Genomic DNA, 23,370 nt, shown 5'->3' with positions numbered 1-23,370 from the left:
TAAGAAACTTCTCTGTGTGGAAGATTTTCAGTCCATATATTTCTAGTTAATCACTGTATGTTAATCAGATCAGACAATAGTAGTAGAAGTAGCGAACATAAACTCGTCAAGTCAAAAAGTAATAATAGAAAATGTATAATTCTACAGCATTACTAAGTATTCAAAAGTAATCCAAGCAAGGCAGGCAGTCTGTTTCCAGTCGAAAATCCTTTATTAAGTACACAGACAAGCGATCCAAGTAAAACAAAAAGACTAATAATTTCCTCACAAGCTTTCTAAATATATATGTATACTTTTTATCAGGCATGGGAGTGGTTTATTGTGCTGTAAAACAGTGTTATTGGTACACATGTTAAATTCACATCCCTTCCCCATCAATGTGACATTCGAGCTGGTCCTGCCCTACCTAGTAGCTGTCATAATAATATATAGCCCTAATGTACTTTAATGGTACATCTTATTTAACCAAATTATTAAGTAGATTATTAAGTCTGTGATTTTATACAAGGCAATATACTACATAGCTGGAAATATATCAACCTTAGTTCATTTTGTGATAAAAAAATATATATAAATATATACATATACATTTTGCATGTAAAAATCAGTTTCTATTTTCATAACCTATTGTTAACAAAGATCGATTTCGTCCTTCTAGACTTCTTCAAGTCTGTGTACAAGAACCCTAAAAACTTATATAATTGTATAATTAATTAGTATTGTTATTACCATCATTTTCAATAAAGTGGAAAAAAGAGAACCAGAAAAAAATAAAAATAAAAAATATATATATATGTATGATGATGGAAACAAAATATACACTTAAATTTCAAATGATTTAAAATGGTATTTAAAACCAGTTTGCAGAAAAAAATAAAATAAAATAAATTAGTCATGTAAACAATGTGGCAATTTTCTAAGTTCCAGTGCACTTTTAATTGAACAGTAGTAGTTTAGTCCAAGCTTTCTAAAAGAGTTCAGCTTTAATTGCCAGATGAGTTCATGTTTCTCCAGAATATTCGGGATGTCTCCTTCAAGATCACCCATGTCTATGCGATCCAGGATCTGGAACTTAAAACCTGTGTGTCTTTTATGAAGAGAAAGGTGTTTAGCTAGTGCATTATTTTTACATCCAGAGCGGATTTCTGACAGATGACATGAAATCCTTCACTTGAGTTTATTTACAGTCTTGCCCACATAGAATGCATCACATTCATTGCACTGTGCCCTGTAAATTACCTTTTTAGTGTTACAGTCACCCCCTGCACTGGTTTTAATGATCTTCTTTAAATAAGGGCAATAAAAACTATCACCTTGCTGTATAAATATACAAAATGTACAATTGTTTCACATCTTTTAGTGCTTTTCTCACATGATCTAGGTTTAAATTCAACAAAACTTCTAATATTCCTGGCCTTCCTGTAAACAAATTATGGGGCTTCACCTAAGATGTTAATCAGAAAAGGGTTTCCTGTGACAATGTCCCAGTTTTCTTCAATAATATTATTTGATACTGTGGTAATCCAAAGTGTATGTACGGAGATTACTTGTTTCAAGTATTGTAGTTACAAATATAAGAAAGCACGCTGTAAAGCATTTTATAAAGTCTGTAGGGTTTTGTAGCTGTTGCACACATTTTACAAGAGTCTATAAAAGATTAAATGAAGTGTTTCAGGAAGATGTACATGTAAATGAGGCAGAAGAACAGAAAAAATTAGAATGTTTGTGAGCCCATTTGAGTTGTGTGTGCTGAATACAAGACTAGTAATGATTATGTAGATTCAGTATGTACATACCGCAATCAGCACAGATGATGGTTGCTGTTTACAGACATTTTATTTTTAAACTTGATACAAGACTTGTATTCACTATAAATTATAAGTCTACATTTAAGACATTGGCACCATCTAAAAAAAATTACAAGTCCCTCTACATGCTTTTGATGTATTGTGGGCAGAAATGGAAGCCTTTCTGATAGGTTTGACTGGATTGTAAGCAACCAAACAATTTGTTTCACAGTGCTTCTGAAGTACTTGATGAGATTAAAATAATTCATAATATGTAGTTGCAGAGTGATTTGCTAATTAGTGTAGACTAAAGCAGGAAGAAAGCCAAAGATCAGAGTAGTAAATGTTAAGACTGAAGTAGCACACAGGTACAGTGGTGTTTTAATAAATTATCCACTTCACACTATTGAAGTAGCTGAAAATGCATGATGCTGCACTGTTCTCATTTCTTAAAGCTAACTAAGAGTTCTACCAAATTAAACTAGATGAAGCTTGTTCTGAGTTACAAAGTACATTTGTTAAGACATCTCACACATTTGTGCAGAATCAGTGTTCTTCACTAACAGATTTGTTGACTCTGTCATATTTAAGTACATGACATCAAAGATGCATGTTGTTAAAAATAATTATGGTGAAGATTATGGCAGATGCAGTAAAGAGCTTTTATGAGCAGTTCCTTAGAAGCAGGTTTAACCGTGTAATTCTTAGATTACTGAATGTATGCTACAAAGTACTGACATTTTGCAAAAGTATTTTGATTTATTTCAAAACATAGGTTGCTGAAGAAGAATATCAAACTAAATTTTCCCCTATAGCAGTACTTGTGATTCAAGCTCTGAAAATAATTTGTTTTCAGAGGTAGATGTGAGCAAGAATTGTTAAGAAACGGATCCAAATGAATGATTACATATCATTTCAAACATTGTGAGCAGGACAGACTGAAACCATGTAAAGATTCTCAAGACTTAAACATGTGGATCAAAAGAGGGTGTTATTCAGTCACACTATTTTTTTCTCCTTTTTGATCCATACTTTCTGGCCATCTTAGTGCTCCCTGTCCATCACCATTTCTGTCAGCTCCTCCTTCCACCCCTGGACTTTCCTCAACCCAAAGCTAGGGTCGTGGATCTTAAAGGTGCTCTGGGGATCAAGTCCACAGCTGCTTCTGCAAGGGGATTTTTGTTATTTAATGGCATATTCATCTGTTCCATCTAAGGACTGTGACCCTGTGTGGACCACTCCTGCCTTCATAGAGCACCTTAAATGAAAGACCTCTCTGTTTAGATAGGCATGCCCATCCTTCCCTGCCAGTGCTTTAGATACCCAAGCCACTAATCAAATCATGGTCACCTGAGCCATAATTACTAACAATATTAGTGAGGAAATAATTCACAGAGTATATTCTGAAGCAACAATTACTTTCAGATTGTAAAAAAAACTACCAGGGGACGGAATATACTAGATACTGTTTTGTTCCCAAAGAAATTACTGTAACTTCAAGTCAAGTTTTACCACCATTGATGTGCAGTGATCATGTGGTTATTAAAGTTAATTTATTGGTAGATAATTCTGCCAAACTGAAATTTAAGCCAATGTACAGAAGGTTAATTACAGATTATATGGAAGCAAAACAGTCACTATGTAAAACTAACTGGAGTGAGGTGTTCAGTGGAAAAGCTGCAATGTGGCAAGTTTTGAAAGAGAAATTGTTTGAGTGCAAAAAGTGAAGAAAAATGTTTAACATCAAGATCTAGGCATACAACATCAGTGGGATATATTTCCATAAGAACAAGATATCTGATTAAGGTGAGAGACAAAAAAATGCAAGAAATGGAAGAGAGGTTGAACTGCAACTTTGAAAATTGAAATAAGCTGGACAAACAGATTAAGTATAGTGTGAGACAAGATCAAGACAATTTTGAAGAAAATGTATATAAAGATATTGACCATAATAGGAAGCATTTTTATGGATACGTAAGATGTTGAAGGAGTAAAGACAGATTGATAAACTGTGTGCAGATTCTAAAATTTATGCTCAGACACAACAAATTATAGATATATTTACAATTGTATGCAAAACAGTTTGGCTCCACAAAAGTTGTCTTAGTGACACCCAGGTAACCCTAGATACTGGAATCAATTTAGATTATACTGAACAAGAACTGTGCAAACTGGATCAAAATAAAGCGCAGGGAGGAGACGGAATTAGTAACAATGACCCAAGAACACTTCAGCAAGAACTTACAGTACCATTATATCTGTTATTCACTAGGTTGTATAAATGTGGGGAGATTCCTCGAGATTGGAGACGTGCACTTATTAAACCTGTCTTTAACGGGAAGGGGAATAGGACAAACCCTGACTCATATAGGTCCTAAAGTCTACTTTCATATTGTGGAAAAATAATGGAGATGATAATATTGGATAAGTTATTGTCAGAACTAGATAGGTTGGAACTAGACACCATATATCAGCATGCATATGGTGAAAATAGATCTATTACCACGTGTAACATGACGTTCTATAACAATATAATAGCTATGAATTAAATTGTGTTGTGATGTAATTTATATAGATTTAACTTCAGCATTTGACAGAGTCATACACAAAACTGATCAATAAATTAGTACAATTAGGTATTGATGTACTCTTGATAAGATGGTTAGCTGCATGGCTTACAAATAGGACATGGCAAGTGTCATACAGCAACTGGACAGGTGAAATCCTTGGTTACAATCAGGGAGTCCCACAAGGCTCTGTCCTAGGCCCTTACTTGTTTAAATTGTATCTTTCAGACCTAACATTTTCATCTGAGGTGTTCTACAGTCTATATGCAGATGACCTGGAATTGGGTAAACTGATTACAAGTGTTACAGATAAAGCATGTCTGCAAATAACTTGACTAAATTGAGCATTTGGGCACAGGAGAATAATATGCGAATAAATACATAAAAAAACTAAGCATATGAGATTTGGGAGACATAAACTGAAAGGTGAACATTTAGTACAGCACATAGTGATTGAAACTGTAGACTCATGTAAGGACCTGGGTATATGGGTAGATTCAACTATGAGTTTTTGTAGTCATCTCAACCAATTGGTTAATGATTTATAAAGTTTAGGAAATCAAAAATAATGAAGTCATTGTTTGTTAGTTGCATTAGACCCAAACTTGAGTATGAAATAACAATATGGAAACCCTATAAGAAAACAAGCCGGAGTAAACTGGAAAGAGTATAGCGGAATTATACCAAGGGCATTCACGGATGTGAAAAATCAAAGTTATTATGAAGTAGTAAAATATCTGAACTTGTACAGTGTCTCTTGCAGATATCTAAGAGGAGATCTTATTCAGGTATATAGGGCATTTAGGGACAACTACCTCTGGGAATGTTTGGGGTTATCAAAAAGTAGTAGAGAATCATCAGACAACCTATGTAGAAGATTCAGTAGGAATGAGAAGTGTACTAATTGGTTCTCTGACAGAGTAGCTGATGCATGGAACAGACAACCAAATTACATTAAAGCAAGTACTAGTTTAGATATTTTAAGAACAGCCTGGACACGTATTATGGGAACTGGTGTTTTGCTATATTGGCAAGCTAGAAGGGCATTAATGCCAGTACTTGAAATATTTGTATGTATGTACTAGGGATTTATCCCTCTACACTACAGAGCTGGCCCTTAATCCAGTCATGCTGTTGTGGAAGTAGTTGAAATATTACATCATAGGTTCATCAGCTAGTACTAGGCTAACTGCCTTGTGTGACATTTTAAGCCTAGCCGGTTACCCCATATGAGAATCAAACCCTGCATCTTGTGCCTGTAAGGTAAATACCTTAACAATTATGCCAACCCTCCCACCTCTAGGATATAAACTCATGCTGCTCTGACTACACACATACCAGTTAACTGCAGTGTGATTAGAACCACTACCTAATTAGTTACACAAGCTACAGAAATCAGTACTTAATGCAAGCACCATGGCACAAGACTCATGCTGTGCTGTTCTCTGTTTTTCATGCTATCCAAAGGTTCTGGCAAATTAATCTCTATGAACCTTGTTCCAAATTGCACGTAATTAGTACATCTCTTGGTACATACAGATTTCTAAACTTACTATTTGGAAGCTGTTCATCTCCAGAAGAGTTCCAGAGTGTTTATATATGAGATGTTAACTGCCTTTTTTTGGCTTAGCATTTATCGAAAATTAAGTACTAAAAATGTTGAGCCAAAATAAATAAACACACATACACACACACACACACACACACAAATAACTCTTTTTATGCAGGGGGCACACCTACCCTGCAAAATTACATATATCAACTCAGTAGTCACACCACAGTGAAGAAAATAGAAAAAAAAAAAAAAAAAAAGCACAGTGCCGGCTTACACAATACAGTACAGTGCAACTCACAACAACATTCAATTCTCACATTGAAATTCCCCAAACATCAGTGCAGTGAATACCTGTAGTTAAGCCATTCCAGAGGTATTATAGCTAATATGACTGAAGGTCTAGATGGTGCAATCAGTGTAACCAATGACCTTCTGGCCTGGAAGCTGATAAGAAGAAACATGCCATGTGTCTGATAAAACTGTTAGACAAAGATTAGGCTTGAAGCTGAAATGAAGTAACTGTTGGATCTTGTAAATTCTCTTAAGTACTTGGGACCCATATTGACTTCATTAGGGCATAGACATGATGCTGATAAAGCTAATGGAATTGTAAATATGCAAACACTTCATGATAAATCATTTCATAGACCTGATGCTGATAAAGCTAATGGAATTGTAAATATGCAAACACTTCATGATAAATAATTTTTGTGTGTCCCTTGTTACTGTGCAGTATTTTCCAAGTTTATCCTTAACTTGTCAGATGTAGCTGTCTACTGTGGAAGGTACTAGAGCGTGATGTGGCATGGTTTTGGCCAGTGGAACAAGAAGAACATTTTGAAATGCTTAAATGACTGGTAACTATGGCTGTTGAACTTAAATTCTATGATGCGTCTCAGCCTACTCTTCTGCTGGCAGCAAGGTCTTTGATATGGTGCTGCTGCTGCTTTGGGAAGTTACGCCAGGAACTTATCAGTCAAGAGTTCTAATGGATGCTCAAACATTTGCAAGTGAATTAACCCTTAAACCACTTTAGAGTATTAATCTTTACAGAAGGCAGTTGCAAGATTTCAAGGATATTTCTGTCTTTGCAACATATGATCTGCAAGTCTTATCAATTTGGTAAACCAACATAGGTTGCCAATTCTCTAAGGAGAGCATATGTGCATGAATATAAAGATTTTTGACAAATATCTGGAAGTCCAATTGATTTTTTGTCAATTACCTATATATTCTGAGATTCTGTAAAAGCTTAAGGAACATACAAGGGAAGACTTTGAAAATCTTTGTACCCGTTTCCCACCACCACCCATTTTCTGTGATTTTTAAAGTCCTTCAAAAGATCAGAAAAGAGTTACCATGCTTTTCATGCATTTGGTCGGGGCAAATACCAAAAGTTTCCTCACAGAGTGGACTTGCTTACACATAACGGTGGATTTCGAATTCATCTCAACATTCAAACTCTGTCTGACTGTATGAATGATAAGTTTATGATCCCTTTTAGACACCTTTTATTTCTGAGAACATGCAATAAGTAAACCTGCTTCTAGAAAATGTTATTTATCCAAATGAAAAAGATTTTTCTTTTTGGTGTTATAGCAGAGGAGAGGACCCATCTCAAGTAGGGGTACCCCTCATTCTCCAATACCAGTGTAAATTGCTCAACTCTGGTCTTGCTCATACTTTAATAATAAAGTACACCTCTCAGCCATGTCATCGTGTCTGCCACTGGATCCCCTCTTTCCTCTTTATCTAAAGATAAACAGTTTTCAAAAGGAATGTATATATTAGACCACCAATAAAAAGGTGACTCTTTCTTGGGATTAGAATTTTATTTTGGAAAAATTAACTCTACCACCCATTGAGCCTACAGCAAGCTCTTTTAATTTTCTAATCTGTAAGCCTGCCCTGTTGTTGTCCTTAACTTCTGCTAGACAGGCATCTGAATTACAGGTTATGTCTATTTAGCTTTTTTGGTCTTGGAACAAGAGAGTGAGTCCCAGAACAAGCCCTTTATGCCTAAAGGTTCTCTTAATTTACTCAATCAATCTGTGCAGCTTTCTGTTTTCAGTCCTGATACTCAAAACAAAGGTAGAAGGATTCTTCGTTGTCTATGTGTTCATGGATAACTTAAGATTTTATTTAGGCAAATCTAATGAGTTCAGAAAATATCTTATGAAGGTAATTAAGGGAGATTGAAACTAAACAAACTATCTCTAGATAGCATTCCCATTCTGTTAGGATCTGCTGTTTCGATCATGGCAAAAATTCACCTCAGAATGTCAAAGCTTATTCTAGTAAAGCATTTGCCACACCTCAGGTTTTCTGGAAAGGCCAGAAGCTTGGTCCTCTGTTCATTGATTTACCAAACTTTACAAGTTAAATTATGTTTCCAGAGCCATTGCAGGCTTCATTAGGGCTGCTGTTCTAAGAATCCTAGGCTCTAGTCCTTCTCTGTCCACTTTTTTTTTCCTGAGCTTTTGTACTTTTCTCATATGTAATGACTACAGCAATAGTGCACTTAATAAAGGACATAGTACAGTTGTGTAGTTTACTTATAACAGTAGATGTTTGAATAGATCATTTTTGCAGTCATGATACCCTCCCACTATCCCACTTTTATTACCTTTCCTGGCAGGGGTGGAATATTGGGATATCCTTCTTTTTTTTTTTGCTCTTCTGATGTAACTTAAAGCTTTAGGCTTCAACCCCATCCCACCATTTTGGGCAAAAGTGCTGAGTTTTGCCATATCCATGTATCCGTCATACAGACATGTCCCCTCATGCTAAGGGCAAACCCATGGCATGCAAGAAGGGAGTCTGAAGCTTTGCAGACTGGCCAGGATGCATCTCATATGTAATGATTACTACAACCGTGATCTAAAGGAACATATATTGTTGTGGTAGGTAAACTACAGAACTGTGCATTTTACTTTTACACTGTGAATTTGTTTTGCCGTTCCTAGTGTGACAAAACACATGACCCAGAATATTAGGAGAATTTGCTTTTAGAAGTGTTACAGTTTAAATAGGATCTTATATGTGTCAGTAGCTTTTGACCCAGTGGTTGTACTTACTGTTTTAAATGTTAGCAGTGTGCAAACAGCACATTGTTCATTGTCTTTGGCCCTATTGCTCCAAACATATTTGGATATTACTATACCGGTATTCTGATTTAAATGTAACATGGCACATATAAATTCTCAGCATTTATTGCCAACATTCTGACCTTTACTTCTGTGTCATTGCCATCTATACATTTTCTGACCACCATTTTATCACTTTTCCATGTAATAAATTCCTCCAGAGCTGTGTTAGCACAACTCTCTTCATATTTTGTTCAAAAATATGGACATACATTTTATGATACTTGCATTTCTTTTTATACATTTTAGTCAAATTGTGCCTTCTGCCACAAATTCAGCAGGACATTGCTTTTACTGATGGTTTTAATGACATCTAACACTGAGGCTCAAGTTTTACTTCATAGATTCTGCCCACCGCATAGCTCTCTTCCTTGTCTCCATTACTGTTGCAGTGTATTCTCACTCTGTTTCTTATTTTTGCCTTTTTAATTAACTGGCATCTTTATCACTTTCATTTCTTTATTTAATTCTTTTTATGTGTATTTGTAGATGCTTTGCTTACATCCTCAGCTTTTGAGAAAGGCAAGTCCATTCTGCTTCTCTTAACAGCCCTCTGCCTTTGTCTGATCATTTCTTATATCATGGGCCAGATTCATTAACACCTACAATAAATGTGCACGATCTGTATTCAAGAACATCCTACCAGATTTTTTGTGCTTTCTAATCCCTCAGAAAGAGTACAGTAAATGTACATGTCATCTACACTTTGCTGTAACTTTTATGAATTCTCGTCAATATTTAAGGCTGCAAGAAAATGTAAAAGTAAAAAAATGAAATTAGGAGAAAGAAGTTGCGAGTTATGCTCGTGTTGTCTGTTCACTCAGAACGGTGTACACTTAGTGTAGGTGTTAATGAATCCCAGGGCACTTATATTCTAACTCTCATTAATGAGTTATGCAACTTAGCAAATTATCAGTTTTTGGCTTAGTTTTTCTGCTCCATAATGTAAACATCTTTGGTCTCCATTGGATCTTGTGTCCTTGTAAAAATCAAATGATAAATAGATGGCAGGTTCTTATCTTCTGGCTAGGGTCATCACATGTCCTGTGTTTTTCTGTAATTCCCACTGTTTTACTTATCCTCTTCAAGAAAAGTGTTAAATACCTTCAAAGCTTCTTCCACATCAAAATGCAGAAATATGCCACATTGTATCTTATCAGTCTTCTCAACTGTTCCAGTTGCATTGAGGAGCAAATTAAATTTCTAGATCTAGATCTTCCTGTTTTACGTTACATTAATCTGCAGTGAGGTCATTTTTTTTGGCTGCATTTTGAACATATTCTTCTGTAAATCATAACTCTGCCCTTCCAGATGCATAAACTTGCTGAAATAAATACAGTATCCTAAGTAGCACATTTCCTTTGGTGCAGAGGGCTGTAGTTTTTTCCCCACACCAGCTAATTAGATTGCTGACACTGCAGTGCAGCATAATGGGGGTGTTGCACTCCTTTGGATGAGACATTAAACCAAGGTCCCATCTGTTTGAGTTGGTTTTAGCCCATGGCACTTATCGAAAAGAGTAGGGGAAGTTCTCCGATGCCCTGGCTAAATGTCCCCTATAGCAGTATAAGTACAACCTTGGTTCACCCCTGAAAAGAGGCCACTAGTCTAGTGGGACTAACCTGGTGAACAAAGGATAAATAGTTAAATAAAATGGTTATTGATATCTGGAGGTATATTTACCACTGTGATACTGTATTATATAGAATGTTTGTCAGTATACTCAGTAACCAGCATATACTGTGGAAGAGCTTCCATCCTTAAGGAGGAGTTTATTCAGACTGCCTTCTAGAAGGTATGTGAACCACCTGACATGCAACTCCTTGTATCTGGACATCAATATATCAGATGCTGTATACGCTATATGCTGGAAATGCCAGCCATTTTGCTAGCTGAGTGGCTAGAATCACTAGATACACACTTCCATTTCTTTTAATCAAGTAATAGCACTTAACAGACAGTTCTAATAGTGGAAGTATGTACTAAACTAAGTTCACAGCCCAACTTACTACTTACATATGCAGTAAGGTCCATGCTTAATGCTGTTTCAAAAAGTATACTGGCTTCTGTCTTTTGAGACTTCAGCAGAGACTGTGTATCAAATGCGAACTGTCATGCCACGTTGCATACATGGATGTGACTTCATAGGCCACCATGAAAAAAATCACCTCCTCTTTCCAGCTGCATATGTCTTATTCAGTGCCGCAGACTCCAAGGTCTTTTCAAACATGGCTTTTTTCAGTCCTAAGCAAAAAGTAATCTCCTGTTTCACTGCAGGCATGCATCCCAGAACTATTCATCAGCCTTTGGTGAAGCTGCTGCCTCATCTGGAGTTAAAAGACCTCCCACAGCCTTCTCCATTGTTACTCCCTATATTTTAGAAAGGAGGCTACAAGTTGGCTCTCTGCAGGCCCCTGAATGTCACCCTCTGCTGATGTTTAAGTAAATGTTTCTACCATCAGAGAGATGCTTCTTCATCAACTGCTGCATGTATATTTTGCATCCTTTGCATTAGATCCCTCTGCAGCCTCTGGAGATGCACTTGCTATTGCCTTTGCTGATACCAGTCCGTCACCCTTCCCTGTGTGCATCAAGGGAACTAATAAGCCTTCTCATGAAAAGCAAGGGACCCCTATGCCTTAACCAAGTTTTTGTTACTCACCTTTAAAGCAGGATATGTACTGTAGTCTGTCCCAGTATGCCAATGTTTTTTTCCGTTATTTTTACCCTTATTTCCAGCCCTACTACTAGTTAAGCAGGGAAAAATATCTAGCAAGGGCAGGCAGTACTCTGATTACATAGCACAAACATTAATGATTGATTGCGCACTGATCAGCAGTGGGCCCTCATTTTGTCATGTCTTTGTTCCCCTAAAAGGTTGTACTCTTTATGAATGGATTTTTTTCATGGCTGGACTACATTGTATAGGCAGGATAATCGGGGTTGGAAATGCAGCTAAAGTTCTGTGGTTACAGTAGGTGGATAGTTCTTTGTGTCAGTATGTGTTTATTGTCAAAAGTGAAATAAAATTTTGAAGTTTAAAAAATTATATTGTATAATTCATTAAAATTCATTATTCTTAGTAATTACAGTTATAAAGACTATGGAAACTGTTGTGTTTTAATTATCTTAATTTTCTGTTTAAGGTGTTCCTTCTCTGTCCGAAATAACCTGCAGTCCCAAAATGCCATCTCCTGGTAACAAAGTGATTTTGTGTTGTAAAGCCACAGGTTTTACTTCTGATAAACTAATTGTAAGGTGGTATAAAGACAAAACACCAATTCCACATGGATGTAGTTTGATAGGCCCAGCACGTGGCACTGATGGCTATTATTTTACAGCTGAATTAAAACTCACTGCAGCTCTGAGTGACAGAAGTACAGATTACTCTGTAAAAGTTTTGGATGTGGCTTCAAATTCTCAACTGGAAAAAGTATTCAGGATTACATTAGCTGGTAAGTATATTTTAAGTGCATGCTGTGAAACTGAAACTTTTCTTGAGCTCGAATGTATAGGAAAAGTTTATATGTTAATAACTAACAATATGGTTGTAAACAGTGAAATCCACTTTTTGTAGTATTTAAAATCCAGAAGTATAGCAGTTAAACATTGCAAGTTGATTAAATTCACAAGAAAACATATGACTAGATTTGAATGATACATAATCAGATTACAAGAAGTGTTTTTGTCTGTTGAAGTACCTTCACATGGAAGCTTATATTGTCTTCTGCGTTAAATCCTTCAAATTGTCTTTTCCACGTGCATTTGTCTGACAGTCGAAAGAGGCAGTAAGCCTGTCTGTCAGCTTTAAATACATTTAACATTCTTTTCTCCCACATCTTAACCTTACTTATCACCATTTCTCTACCACGTCCATGCCTTCTTAACAGCCTTTGTGAATTTCCTCACTATCATCCTTTCATGTAGTCCATTTCATTGGTCTACAACCTTTTTTATGAGGGGAATACTTTGAGAAATCTAGGAAGTAGTTAGTACTGACAATTTGGTACCTGTGCTGTTTCCTCCCTAACCTCTTTCTCCAGACATGTCTTGTACACTAATATCACACCCAGTTCTCTGTCTCATTTGGATTTTGGTGCAAAGACGTTTAGTCCTGTACTTTTTGGTCATGTTTTTCCTTCCATCCCATGTGCCTTTTGGGGGTATTTTCTCTGGACTCCTGCCTGCAGCCTGGTGGTCCTGCTCCATATGTTGTCTCCAGAATTGCACACAGTACTTAGGATGTGGTTATGTCACGGCTCAGTAGAGTGGAAGCATTACCTCCTTGCTACTGGATTCTGTCCCCCTGAGCATACACCCAGCAGTATGTTTGTTGCTGTTACTGCCCATTGACTCCGATTGTGGTGGTCCAGACATTATGTAATTGCCATCCCTAGATCTTTTTCTTGTTGTGCTGTCATGAGTTCTTCTGCCCCATACCTGATACTTCACACCAGGGTAGTTGTGGCTCAGATTTAGTGCTTTGTATTTGTCTGCACCGAAACTTGACTGCCATCTTTCTCCACACTTGGTCAGCCTTTTTAAATCCTTGTTTACCGCCCCTGTTTTCCACTACTGCACTAGTTTTTGAGATACAAGAGGAAAAGGCTGATCATATTCTGTTTTTCTTTAGATACGTTTTGAGACAAACATACTCTAGAATACTGAACATAGGATTGACCCCTGCATTACTCCACTATTCAGATTGTCTTCTTTGAAGAGTGTAATAAGTTATAGCATTTTGGTTTATCCAGTATTCAGCATATAATTGCAATTGCTAGGTACTGACATAGTATGATAACAGACTCCTTTGTACATACTACATTGTTCCAGATTCTCTTCCGATCTTACTTGTTTTTCAGTACAGTGAATGCTTGGGCTGTAACAGCAAAATCCATTAATAAACATGCTTATAGCACTCAAAGACTTACACACACACACAGACACAGACACACACATTTTATTTCAACTGAGCCCTAGCCATGGTATGGAGGAATGTAAATACTTCAATAAATGTAAGCAGGCAACCAAGTTGAGAAGACCAAAACAAATGAAAAAGGAAATACTTGGCTGAACGAATAGAATCAGAAAAAATAAAGCAGATCATCCGAAAAAGGTCTGAATGCATCATGAGAGAGAATAGATTATTTGCCTACACACCAAGGATCTCTTCAGACACTGACCACTATGTTTCTAACAGGCACAGCTCCTTTACCAGTACCCAAACACAGGGAATGCTTTTGACTACTTTGGTCCATCAGGGCCTCTACCAGTGTTGAAGCCCTTGTGAACTATTCTGTGAAACAATAATCAGGCATTTCTAGGTTTATGTTGGAAGTCAAAGAAGTAGCTGAGCCAGTGTGTTTTTTTTTTGGGGGGGGGGGTGTAAGAAGAGCCTACAGTTTCCTTGATTATGAAGGCACACTCTTGCCTATTGAAAGGGCCTGCTTCCTTATGTCTGCTCTACTTTACACTGGTTATAAAAAGTGTGTTGAAGAATTGCTGCTGTCTTCACAGAGTAATATTCAGGGCCAACTTTATATTACATTTGCTTGATGGCAGAAGGAGACACTGGGTCTGTTTAATCTTACCTTTACTTGCATTTAATATTTCACAATCCTCCATCTTTACATTTGCTCCAGTTGCCACATGCCTTAACTGTCTGTGTAGTTTCCTACTCTGCCACCTTTTGGGGGCCCACTTATGACTTAATTCATGTCCAACTCTCTGGGCATATGTTGGTATCAGCACTGGACACAGAAAGGAAGAAAAGAGAGTGAAGATCCCATGTCCTCCATTTTTGGAGGAGAAATATTTGTGTTCCTTTTCAGCATTTTTTCTAGATGCTGACCTTTAAACCTCCCTGATTGGGGGCCTGTTTATTCCCCTATACTTGTTATCCCCAGCACATGGATAAGAGCTGAATTGAACACATCATTCAACAGCCATAAGGGTGCATTATACTCTTGCAGTATCCTAGCAGTGGGGAAAGTTGTTGTGGCCCTAAACCCATCCCACTGTGCCTGCGATGAGAATCCATGTCCCTGTAGGAGCTTTCTATGTCCTGTTGTACATGTGCATGCTGTCACACAGACACACACGACCTTGAGGGCTGCTGTCACTAGCTTTGTATCACAGAGCCCACATCCTTCCTGTCTGTGGCTATATGTATTATGCAAAACCTCTACTTGCATAGATAGATCTAAGCACTCAGCCAAATGGAATCTACCATCTCTGTCCCCCCAGAATGAGTGAGCTGCATAAATTGCTCACTTCCACCTCTCTTGGCTATCTCTTCAAGCACCAGCCCCATTATCCAAATGCAGGTCATATTCGGGCCTTTCTTCCTTTGTGCCAAAGAGATTGGCTTCTTTTCATTTCTTTCCTTATTTTATTTTATTCTGATTACAAATACTTCTTGACCATACAGCTTACCTCCTCAAAATTCACTTTTACTGATTCTAGAAGTACTTTTCAGAGCAAAATGTGGAATTTTCCTGTAACAAAGCATTTTCACATAAAATGCCAGAAGATCCTGATTTCTTCAGTGTTAGACTTTTCTGAATTTGTGTTAATGGCATGACAACCACCTAGATACTCGGTTGTCACCATACAGATTAGTTACGTTGTATAGTTTTGGTAAAGACAACTCACATTCATATTTTAATTTGAAGGCTAACCTGGCAACCTTTCTGGACCTCTACTTCCTCCTTTTTGTGAGAATTCACTGATTCATCTTGGAACACTTCCCTTTTACAGGAAGGGGAGGTTGTTGGACAGATACAGAAAAACAATTGTACACTAGAAGTACACTAGCCTTTAGGGGTGGCACTTATTTGTCATATATGTTATCTTACTAAAATTCTGTACTGTTACAGCTTCAGACTAACGTATGACAAGTTTTATTTGAAAAAAAAAGCTGACTTGTTTAATTAAACCAAAGCTGCTGAAACTATGGCCTCCGAATTAAAAATGGTTATGTTGGAGTAGATAATGTAACTAGGGTAGGTTAGGGGCAGAAGGTGTTCTGCACATGTGAAAGTCCAAATTTTAGATGCCCTGTCACTGGTGTTATGAAGTCACTGCATGAAAAATAGAAAATTACTAAATTCTCTCAGGAGGCTTGCCATCATGCAATCCTACCCATAACTCTCAACCTGTTAGCACAAGAATAAGGAACAAAGGCACAAAATCAGGGACAGATTTAAACTGTTGGCATGCAGTTTCTGAAAGACATGAAATCTGAATTGAAATAATGCCTTCTGCTATTTTTAGCATACTGGAAGAACTGGAAGAGATATATTTAGTAAGCTAGATGTCATGTATTGATTATGTAATAAGTGGAAGCGCAATTCACTTGTATATAAGTGCTTTAATCGTAGTGGCTGATACACATATCCTTGCATATGCATCACTGCAATTTTAGGTGCTCAGAAGCAATCTTGGCAGGCATTAAGCAGTTAAAATAAATGAAAAGAAAGCATTCTTTGTGAAATATGTGCACTTTGCAATAGCTAGGTAAGTATGGTCAGTGTCATAGTTGCAGCTTAATAGTTAAAAGAAAAAACATAGCTAAGATTACTGACATCTATGATAGCAAACAAACCAATGTGCAACAGCTGATGAAGATGCAGACCTTAAAATATATTTAACTGTATCATTACTTCAAATACTCAAAACTGCTAGATGCAAACAAAGTGTAAAGTAAGTGACGTCCTATGAAAAGTGACTGTATGCTTATGCGTGTATCTATCAAACAGTTAAAACAATGACTTGAAGTGATGGCATTGATGTATCTTTTAATATTATCAGTATAATGGGACGGAGATCACATTCAGCAGCTGATGTTCTCTTCAGCATGTAAATGTTGTGAGACATCTTGGGTTTTATTCTTGAGGTCAAACTATATTCACATCACCACTTGACCACTGTGCAATGCTGTTGTAAACACTGTACAGGCACAGTCCTCTGTAATATACTTTTCTCAGCCACATAACTTAAGAATTAAGGAATGAGTGAAAAATGATCTAGTATTAAATTACTTCAGGGATAAAGCTAATATATACTGACCCAGTGTTGTTGTTTTCATCCGCCTCAACACATGGGTATATTAGATCCAATCAGATCCGAAGACTGCAACTTAGACTTCATTTCCAAGGCTAAGGCTCCTTCCATTTCCCATAATGCACCATCAGCAACAGTACCCTCAGATCTTGTATGAAGAGCTAAATAATGAATCCATTAGCTTCTGGAAGGTGATAATTTTTTTTTTTAAGAGAATATTCTTTCCCTTTGCTTTTCCTCTCCCTTTCTTTATCCTCTTTTGAATGTTTTTTCTTGCACTAATTAAAACTAAAGCTGGTAACCTTTCTTGGGTAACTGTTGATGTGTTGTCTTATCTTGCCTTCGTTCTTACTAATGTTGGGTTTGGAACCGATCATCGGTTCCGACTCAGCCTTGTATACAAGCTCGAGGTCTTTCAGTAGCTTGTGGCTAACCCCTATCCCATCATGCACCAGGAGAGTTCCTCAGATCTTGTTTGCCGCTAAACAAGATAGGGTGCTCTTCTCACTGGCTCTGGCTAAGTAGACTTTTCCTTCTTATATTTGGGACAAATTTTGTTTTTTGCTAATTGTGTTTCTGCTTGATAACCACTTAAGCGAGTTGTTTGTATTTTTGCTATTCTGTGATTTAACTGCTGTTGGCCGTCATTTCTTCATTATGCTTTTTTTCCCCTGTTTCGGCTTTAAACTTAAAATTAAATAGCCCAATGTTCTTCATCTCACATTGCTGCAGTCCTTACACTTGGGTAGTCCGCTGTCCTCGGTCGGCCCGAATATCAAAGTATAAGGCTGACGTCGGTCAAGGCGCTTAAGACTGACATCAGAACGTCAGGGTACAAATGCGCATGACCGACGTCATATCCTCAGTCTTTTTTGCCGCATGGTCCGATGCAGAAGCAGCGTTGCAAGTGCCGGTTGGCGTTCTGGAATTTTTCGAATTCGGAGTTTCAGACCGAGTCAGAGTTGGCTAAGTACCCCGTTGGGGAATATTTTAGTTTTTTCTTGCCTCAGTGGTTTACCGGATGTCAGAAAAAGTGAATAACTGTATTTCTTGTGGGAAACAGATACCGCATAGAGATTATCATACTTTGTGTATTCCTTGTTTGGGGCCTGAGCACGACGTTGTTGGGTGTCGCTTTTGTGCTAGGTTCAATAAACGCACTATTAAGCGAAGGTTAGATTGTGCCAGGTTGGTCTTTGGGAAGCGGTGCAATTATAATATGCCGTCGGATGCTCCGACGCCCGCTTCTTCGAAGAAGCGCAAAGACAAAGCAGCTAAACCCAGGTTAGAAGAGTCGTCCGAACCGGACGCCGGTCCTTTAGTGGCGTCAGTGGAACCGGTGGTTCCACCGGAGACTTCTCTGGTTTCTCAGGGGGAAACTTTGATATTGCAGGATGTGGCCTCTCAGGAGGCAGGTCCAGCTGAGGGGGCTTCTCAGGTTACTATACTCCCCTCACTTCCTAAGGTGGTTAGGCCCTCTCCTTCTGTTTCCAAGGCTTCTCCCAGGGGCAGGCCAGGTTTAGCTTCTGTTGGGGTCTCTCCTAGCTCTTCAGGTACTGTGCCCAGGAAGCAAATGCTTAAAATGGCAGAAGATTTAATTACATTGATTAGAGGTTCTTTGCCCCCTCCTGATAAAAGGCCTAGGGTTGAACCAGAGTTGGGGAGTTTTGAGCAGGCTTCGGATGTGTCAGAGTCTTCGGCTGAAGACTTGCAGGAGTATTCTCCTTATTCTGATTCTGATGTGGATGATTCTACTCCTTCTGCTTCTCCTCCAGAGGATTTTTCTTTTTCAGAGACTCTTCATTCCATGAGGGAGCATTTTAAGTGGGAAGGTCAGGACTTCTCTGATTCCAGGAAAAGGCTTAGGGATTTTTTGCTTTTGCCCCAGCATAGGCCTTTAGCTATTCCACCTGTTCTGGATGTTGTGGAAGATGTGTTTGCAGAAGCTTCACTTAATCCTGATTCTTTGCCTCCTGCTCCTGTTAAACCAGACAGGTATTACAGGGTGCCTGAGGCTCATAAGTTTCTTTATAAGAGTCCTAGGGCGGACCCAGAAACTGTTAGTCAGGGACCTAAGGGTGTTAAGGCCTCTGTGGTGAAAAATCCGGTTCCTTCCGATAAAGAGGCCAGAGCTTTGGATAGATGGGGAAAGAAAGTCTATACTTCTTCCACCTTAGCTATGAGGGCTTTGAATTGCCAGTTTCACATGTTGAAATATCAAAATTATCTTCTTTCTCAGTTGAAGTCTAAGGTAGATGCTCTGGTGGAAGGTATTGAGTGTAAAGAATTGCAAGATTTGGTGCATGTCTCTGAACAGGTGGGCAAGCATTCGTTACAATGTGGTTTTGATGCTGTACAGGCCTCATCTAGGGTGGCTGCCACTGGGTCAGTTCTTCGCAGGCACGCCTGGCTGAGGGATCAGAATTTATCTGAACATGTTAAGACAAGGATTTTGGATGCTCCTTTACAGTCTGATGTGTTGTTTGGTTCTCCTGTGGAGTCAGTCTTAAAGAAAATGGAAGACAAAGCTAAATCTATGCAGGCTGTTAAAGATTTTTTGCAAGTTCAGCCTCCAAGATTTAGTAGGAATTGGCCTGCTAAGGGGTGGACGTACCCCTCTTATGATCAGTCTAGGGGTAGATCTAGACGTGGTAGAGGCAGAGCTCAGAGCTCCTTCAGGCCTAGAACAGGGAGTTCACCTGCACAATCTTCGGGTGAGGGCAGGGGCCAGTCCTTTCGTAAACAGGCCCAATGACCTACCTTTTCAGCTGCCAGATCCTTCTTGCCTGGCAGCACCTTTGGGAGGAAGGTTGGCGCTCTTCAAGGTAAATTGGAGTCTGGTTACCCAAGACAGATGGGTATTGGATATCATACACCAGGGTTACAGGTTTTATTTCCATACCTTGCCTCCTTTCAAAGGCATGCCGGACGTTCCTCCTCAGCAAAGACTAGAAGCTCACAAACAAATTTCTCTGTTGTTGCAAATAGGAGCCATACAACCGGTCCCTCTGCCAGAAGTGGGCCTAGGATTTTATTCTCGCCTGTTCCTAGTACCAAAGAAGGGGAACAAGTGGAGACCAATTTTAGATCTATCTATCCTCAACACTTATTTGGACATTCCCAAGTTCAAAATGTTGACTCTACAACAGCTTTTACCTCTGCTGGGCAAAGACCACTGGATGGTGACTCTGGATCTCAAGGAAGCTTATCTTCATGTTCCTATCAGGCTGAGTTGCAGGAAGTATCTACGTTTTCGGGCTGGGACTTCTCATTATCAGTTCTCTGCATTGCCCTTTGGCTTATCTACTGTGCCCAGAGTGTTTACGAAGGTTCTGGCTCCAGTGATAGCTTTCCTCAGGCTGAGAGGAATACAGATCTATCCTTATTTGGACGACTGTCTGATTCTGGCCCAAGAAAGGGACGAACTTCTTCATCATTTACAGTATGTGATAGCAGTGCTAAGATGCCTGGGGTATTCTGTGAACGAAATAAAGTCCAGTCTAGTACCCTCTCAGGACATGTGCTTTCTGGGTGTGAGACTGAATACAGCATCCCAGATGGCCTTTTTGACCCCGGACAAACAAAAGAATCTTTCTCTGTACTTCCATCAATTGTCTCATCAGTCCAGGCTGACTGCAAGGACAGTCCTTCAAGCCTTGGGGTTCATGGCATCTTGTATTCTGGTGCTTCCCAATGCCAAATTGCATATGAGGAAGTTACAATGGTATCTCAAAAATGTGTGGACACAGCACTGCCAAGATTTGGACACTGTCATTCAGATAATACCTTGCATTCAAAAGGAGTTTTTGTGGTGGGCTCAGGAATGTCACCTAAACAAGGGACTCTCTGTGACCCGGCCAGAGGCGAGTCAGATTCTTACGACAGATGCCTCAGACACAGCTTGGGGAGCTCATCTAAATGGAAAATGGGTACAAGACACGTGGCCTGCCAGACTTCAACATCTACATATCAACTTGAAGGAGATGTTAGCAGTCCAATTTGCATTGATAGCTTTCAAAGACTTACTCCTTCCAGGGCAGGTGTTGGTTCTAACAGACAACACGATTGTCATGTGGTACATCAACAAGCAAGCGGGGACACATTCTTATCCTCTATGCAGACAAGCAATGATTTTGTGGGAGACTGCTCTCAGTTTACAGCTGCATCTTCAAGCAAGGTTTCTGCCAGGAGCACAGAACTCCTTAGCAGATGTGTTAAGCAGAAGAATTATGGATCCCCACGAGTGGAAATTGGATCCTCATGTATTTCAGAAATTGACAGTGTTATGGGGAACTCCAGACATAGATCTGTTCGCTTCTCCACTGAACCACCAGCTGCCAAAGTTTTGCACAAAAAGGTTTCATCCGACAGCTTGGAAAGTGGATGCTCTTTCTTTCAATTGGAGCAAGCTTCATGTGTATGCCTTTCCACCTCTGCCTCTCCTCCCAAAGGTACTCCTAAAGGTCAGACAGGACAAGCCAAAGATGATCCTAATAGCTCCGGATTGGCCTCGACAGTACTGGTACCCATTACTGAGAAGTCTGGTAAGGGAACCTCCATGGCCTTTGCCTTCGATTCCACACCTACTGTCTCAGGAAGCCGGTCATTTACTCAATGTCAAGCTCCACTCTCTTCACCTGACAGCCTGGTGTATTCTGTTTTAAACCCTGGAGGGTCTCAGCTTCCACAACAAGTTTTGAATGTTATTTTGGAGGCCAGAAGGCCTAGTACAAGGAAAGTGTACGCAGATAAATGGAAGAGATTTTTATTTTGGAGTACAGCAAAGGAATTTGATGTTTCTAAACCTAATCTAAGCGTGGCCCTTCAATATCTTGCTGAGTTACTGGACAAAGGTTTGTCTTTCTCTTCCATTAAGGTTCATGCTGCAGCGATTTCAGCACATTATGACTGTGTTCCACCTGTGTTTTCTCATCCTTTGTTTAAGCAATTCCTTAGAGGGGCAAAGAATTTAAGACCCCCACGTAGAGCTCCTACTCCTGCTTGGGATCTCAATTTTGTGTTGGAGAAACTCACTCTACAACCTTTTGAGCCAGCAGCTACTGCTGAATTGAAATATTTATCATGGAAGACTGCTTTTTTGTTGGCCATTACCTCTGCGAGAAGGGTTTCTGAGTTACAGGCCCTTATGGCAGTTGAGCCTTTCTTAATTTTCCATAAGGATAGAGTATCGTTACGTACTAATCCTTCCTTTATGCCTAAAGTGGTTTCTAGTGTGGCTTTAAATCAAACTATTCATTTACCTACTTTTTATGCAAACCCCCAAAACAAAGGGGAACAGATTTTGCACACTTTGGATATACACAGGCAGTTGCGTTATTATTTGAGCAGAACTAAAGGGTTCAGGCAGTCTCAGCAGTTATTTGTTTCCTTTGCTTTGAGTTCTCAGGGCAAGCCTGTGTCAAAACAAACTATTTCTAAATGGATTGGATTTTGTATTGCTTTCTGTTATTCCCATCATGGTAAGGAGATTCCAGCTGGGATTAGGCCTCATTCCACTAGGGCTACTGCCACGTCTACAGCATTTTTAAGGGGGGTGGCGACTAAAGATATTTTGGAGGCAGCTACTTGGAGTTCAGTGCATACTTTCTCTAAGCATTATCACCTTCCACTTTACTCTAAATCTAGGGCTGGTTTTGCCACTGCAATTCTACAGGGCATTTTGGCAGCTCCTCCTGCTTTATAGCTTTGCCATCCTCCCTTACCTCTGCTTTGGGATTCTACCCAAGTGTAAGGACTGCAGCAATGTGAGATGAAGAACATAGTACAGTTTTGTACCTACCATAAATGTAGATGTTCGAAGATCCACATTGCTGCAGTCCAATTTACCCTCCCTCCATCCCCTCTATATTTAGAGGCAGTTGTGTGGTTTGGGTTGCAAATGTTGTGGATTTTGTATATATTGTACATATCTTTAGTGCAAGGGTGTCTAGTTGTGTTTTGTTGTTTTTTGGGTTTCACCTTTCCTTTTAGGTTCTTCTGACATCTGGGGCAAGAAAAGACTGAGGATATGACGTCGGTCATGCGCATTTGTACCCTGACGTTCTGATGTCAGTCTTAAGCGCCTTGACCGACGTCAGCCTTATACTTTGATATTCGGGCCGACCAAGGACAGCGGACTACCCAAGTGTAAGGACTGCAGCAATGTGGATCTTCGAACATCTACATTTATGGTAGGTACAAAACTGTACTTTTTAGTTAGAGGGCTTTCTTTTTTTCCCTTTTGTTGATCC

The 23,370-nt window shown here is 39.0% G+C and overlaps 1 protein-coding gene across 1 annotated transcript in view; it reads left to right on the top strand.

The window, feature by feature from the left end:
• LOC122811112 overlaps positions 1–23,370 on the top strand; it is a 1,431,540-nt gene that overhangs the window by 1,317,849 nt on the left and 90,321 nt on the right. Inside the window, exon 11 of the mRNA XM_044082706.1 lies at positions 12,202–12,510. Coding sequence (XP_043938641.1) covers positions 12,202–12,510 — 309 coding nt within the window. The remainder of the gene's footprint in view (positions 1–12,201; positions 12,511–23,370) is intronic.

Source organism: Protopterus annectens, chromosome 9.part0 (assembly GCF_019279795.1).
Source record: "Protopterus annectens isolate FY-2018-M chromosome 9.part0, PAN1.0, whole genome shotgun sequence".
Lineage (NCBI taxonomy): Eukaryota > Metazoa > Chordata > Ceratodontiformes > Protopteridae > Protopterus > Protopterus annectens.
This window is presented reverse-complemented; position numbering and strand designations above follow the sequence as displayed.